We start from the raw sequence: 4,435 nt of genomic DNA on the forward strand, positions 1-4,435 counted from the left end.
GATTGTTGTTTTTAGTGATGACAGCTGGAGTAAATACCTAGTGCCTTACTGCTTGATGGCATAAATGCACCAGCCTGTGTGCACCTGGAGAGGAAATTAATGATGGGCTGCTTTGGAAAGGATGCTTAATCCTGGGGAAGCCACAAAGTATGTTTACTGAGCCTGATACTTGCACATCCCAAAACCACAGAGCACACCAAATGCTCATTCAATGTGGCAGTCACACAGAAAATCTGCAAATTACTTCAGTAGGTGACCTCTTCATAGTTAAAGACTATGCAGAGTAGACTTTCTTTGTTAGGTGGGCAAAGTGATACCTTTTTCCAAAAAGGCTTGAAGTTTTCCTCTCACTATTCCAGTACTTCTGCTAGCATCACACAAAAGCAGCCTCCATACTCCTCCTCTCATCTTGACATGTGTCTGACAATTGATAAAGTCATATGAAGTGACACACAATGCCATAGACTTAGTTATAAAAATGGATGGTTTTGCTGAAAAACTGTTAAATATACGCTACTGGATCTTCTGTCGCTTGGATGTATTTCAGTGAAACAACAAATGGATGTGATGAGCAGTTTATGGCTTTCACTGGAGATGGGCATCTTGCACAATTAAATAAGGGATGCATATAAATATGGAGGATAGGCAAGCAACCTTAAACTTCAAAATTACAGCTGTTCCTATAGGAACAGTGTCCTAGTCATTTAATTCCTGCTGTCGGTCATCCCAGGCTGTGGACAACGCCGTAACCCTGAGGTCGGGAATCCACGCCACAGGGCAAGATGCTCTCCGCTGGGGAGTTGTTAACTGTCCGGGGCGGAAAGCAGAGGCCAGAGTGGGGGCAGAGGAGACAGCTTCCCTCCTCCCGACACGACACCCCGGACCTGCCTCCCACGACCACCACTCCGGAGAAGAAGGCCGGGCGCGACTGTCCGGCCCGTGGCCGCCCTCGGGCGATGCGGCTCCGCGCCCGCAGATGAGCCCCCGACCTCCCCCGCTGCGGCAGCGGGAGCGGGACACACGGCGGCACCCGGAGCACACCAGGCGACGGGGACACCGCCACCCCACCGCCCCGACCCGCCCTCCGCCCCAGCCCCGGCCCCAGCGGGCGGAGGGGTCGCCGGCGGGCGGCGGGGCTGGACCGGGGGCCGAGGCCGCGGCGCGGGGGGATCCGCGAGCGGCACCTAAAAAAATCGTTTCCTTCCGGAGCGGCGGCGGCGGCCGCCACTTCCCCGGCGCGGCTCGGGCACCGGCGGCGCCCTCCGGGGTGAGGCGCTCGGCAGCCGCGGAGGAAGGCGGCGGGCGCGGAGCGTGGGCCGGGGAGCCGTGCGGCGGGGGCTGAGCCGTGGGAGGGGCGGGGAGGGACCAGGCGCCGCCGGGGGCGAGGTGCCAGCGGAGCGGAGGCGCCGCCGCTCGCGCTCCGCCGCCTTCCCGCCCGGAGAAGTTTGACTCGGGAGCAGCGCAGCCGCCCGGGCCGCCGCGGCGGGGCAGGGCAGGGAGCCGCGGCAGGAGGCGCCGCGCCTGGGGCCGCCGCGGGACGGGGGTCGCTTCCAAGCGGGACGTCGTCGGCGGTAGCGGCGCTCCGGGAGCCGCCCCGCCCGCGACATGGCAGCGCGATCCCGGAGACCCTGGTTGAGCGTGGTGCTGGGGCTTGTGCTGGGCTTCACCGCCGCTTCCTGGCTCATCGCCCCGCGAGTGGCCGAGCTCAGCGAGAAGAAGCGGCGCGGCGCCAGCCTCTGCTCCTACTACGGCCGCGCGCTGGGGCCGGGGGCAGCGCGGGGCGCGGCAGCGGGCGGGCAGCAGGCGCCGCCGGAGGCACCGGCGGTGCTGGGCGGCACGAGTTTCAGGAGCAGCCCCTGGGAGCTGCCGCCGGCGGCGGCGGAGGGCACGGTGTCCAGCCCCGCTGCTGGCGGGGAAGGGGAGCCGGAGGAGGAGGAGGAAGGCGGCGAGAAGCGGAGCGGTCGGCCTGGCGGCAGCCACAACGGGAGCGGGGACTGGGGGGGTGCCCCGGGCTGCGCCAAGCCCCGCAACTTCCTCTACGTGGGGGTGATGACGGCCCAGAAGTACCTGGGCAGCCGGGCGGTGGCGGCGCAGCGGACGTGGGCGCCCTCGGTGCCGGGCCGCGTGGAGTTCTTCTCCAGCCAGGGCTCCGCCGCGCCCCCCGGGCTGCCCCCGCTGCCTGTCGTCGCCCTGCCCGGCGTGGACGACTCTTACCCGCCGCAGAAAAAGTCCTTCATGATGATCAAGTACATGCACGACCACTACCTGGACAAGTACGAGTGGTTCATGCGGGCGGACGACGACGTCTACATTAAAGGTGACCGGGGCGCGCCCCGCCGGCGGGAGGCAGGGAAGCAGGGAGCGGTATCTGGGAGCGCGGCGGGGTCCCGTGGTGGGTGGAGGGGAGTGTCGCTTTTCGTCTGGGACGGGGAGCGCATGGGGTATCTCGACCTGCCCCCGCCCCGGCGGCGTTTGCTTCCAGCCCCACCGTGCGGGCCATGGAGAGCCGCCCGTCGCTGCGGTCGCTGAGGGAACCCCGACGTGCGGAGAGCAGAGGCTGCGGGTTGTACCGCGCCGGGCGCGGTGAGCGGTCCCTTGGGTGGGCGTGGGGTCCCGGTGCTGCGGCCCCCGCGGTCGCGGCCCGACCGCAAGGTGTGTGTCTCTTGGTCCCGCCTCGTCCCGGCTCCCCCGGCGGACTCCGTGCGGGACTCCTCGGGAGCGATGCTGCTGTCACCCGCTTGCCCCGACCCTGGGCTGAGCGAACGCAGCTGCCGCGGGTGAAGCTGCTGTTCAGTGCAGCGCGTGTCCCCGGACAGCACCATCCCTGCTCCCGTGCGAGTTCCTTGGCACCTTTAGGATATGATGTTCTGCAGCTTCCTTTTGGTCTGCGCCTGTTGCTGTGCCGTTCGTGTCGCGTCCCGCGCTCAGGAAAGAGAAGCTGGAGTTGTAAGCGTAAATAAACCCAGGTTGTGAGCTTGGTTGCTTACACTGTTTTAAGTTCACTGAAGGTACCTATACCCTTCCCAGTTTGTCTCTTCATTTTGAGTCACTTAATATGCTCGCTCATCAGCTATCTGTCACCTGTCAAATATTGGAACATATACACTTGTATATATGTATGTATATTCAGCTGCAGATGTAGAATTGTCAGTGTTTTCTTTGGGCTCATTTCGAAGTTATAATGAACCTGCCTTTAACTGGTTACACAGTACTGAGTTAAACCTATCCAGAAACTTTCCATTTCAAGTAAACATGAAATCAGAGTTTTTTAAAAGAACTAGGTAAGGGGTTTGAAGGAAAAGAGTGTAAACATTGTAGCACTGGAAATAATTTGAAAGGAACTCGAGCTTTACTTTTTTTCCTGACAATTCGTCTATAATTAAATGTGTTTTACCTGGTTAATTTGTTTGCTCTGCTTCCCTGGAAGCAGATTGGAAGCAACCTGGAACCATATTGTCCAAATTGTCTGACTTTGGAGAGAGTTTTAAACTAGCAAGTAAGTGCTTTCCATCAGTATTGGTTGAACAGAGCAAACTTTACTGATTAAATTTAATTTTGATCGTATTCTGACTTTCGGCTGAAGGAAAATGTCATTGTAATGTTAATTAAAACAAACAAACAAAGAAGGTAAACTTGTCCAAGGATATTTTCAATTAGGTGTAGGATTCTACTTTAGAGGAGATTTCCTGTGACAGTCTCAGGTGCCTATTATATTTTTTTAGAAGTTTGAACTACAGGAAAAGAGGTGGCTGGCAGAGAGGTCAGAGAAATAACAGTAATTTTTTTTCAGGTGAAAAATTGGAGGAGTTTCTTCGCTCACTGAACAGCAGTAAACCTCTGTATTTGGGACAGACTGGTCTGGGTAATATTGAAGAACTCGGAAAACTTGGGCTGGAGCCTGGGGAGAATTTCTGCATGGGAGGGCCAGGAATGATCTTCAGTCGGGAGGTTCTCAGGAGGATGGTGCCACATATAGGTGAATGCCTTCGAGAAATGTACACTACCCACGAGGACGTGGAGGTGGGCAGGTGTGTCCGAAGGTTCGGAGGAACTCAGTGCGTTTGGTCATACGAGGTAAGTGATGGTGGAAATCGCAATGTGCTGTTTGCTGGCAGAGGTTTACGCCTTGTGACGTGAGTGGCTCTATCCACAATCTCCTTCCACCATAATTAATTTTTAATGCATGCAGCGGAATGTGAACTGCGGGCTGTAAGGAAAAAAAGAGAGGGAAATATTCACAGCGCGTTGCTGTAAGCGTCTTTATTTCTGCTCGTGTCTTTCTGTTTTCATTGGTGACACTTGTTGCAGCCCTTTTTAAGCATTGGTATGCTGTAAGTTACTAGAGCATTAACTTCAGAGTTCGGGGCCTCTGGTGGTCTAGTGGTTAGGGTGCAGGATTCTCACCGCTGCGACCCGGGTTCGATTCCCAGCCCCC

At 57.7% G+C, this 4,435-nt stretch overlaps 1 protein-coding gene across 1 annotated transcript in view; it reads left to right on the forward strand.

The window, feature by feature from the left end:
• Positions 1-1,605: 1,605 nt before the first annotated feature.
• The window catches only part of CHSY3 (chondroitin sulfate synthase 3), a 142,329-nt gene continuing 139,499 nt past the window's right edge, over positions 1,606-4,435 (forward strand). The window contains exons 1-2 of the mRNA XM_017822553.1: positions 1,606-2,317; positions 3,791-4,074. Coding sequence (XP_017678042.1) covers positions 1,606-2,317; positions 3,791-4,074 — 996 coding nt within the window. The remainder of the gene's footprint in view (positions 2,318-3,790; positions 4,075-4,435) is intronic.

The sequence above is a fragment of the Lepidothrix coronata genome, unplaced genomic scaffold (genome assembly GCF_001604755.1).
Source record: "Lepidothrix coronata isolate B3197 unplaced genomic scaffold, Lepidothrix_coronata-1.0 Scaffold98, whole genome shotgun sequence".
NCBI classification, from domain to species: Eukaryota; Metazoa; Chordata; class Aves; order Passeriformes; family Pipridae; genus Lepidothrix; species Lepidothrix coronata.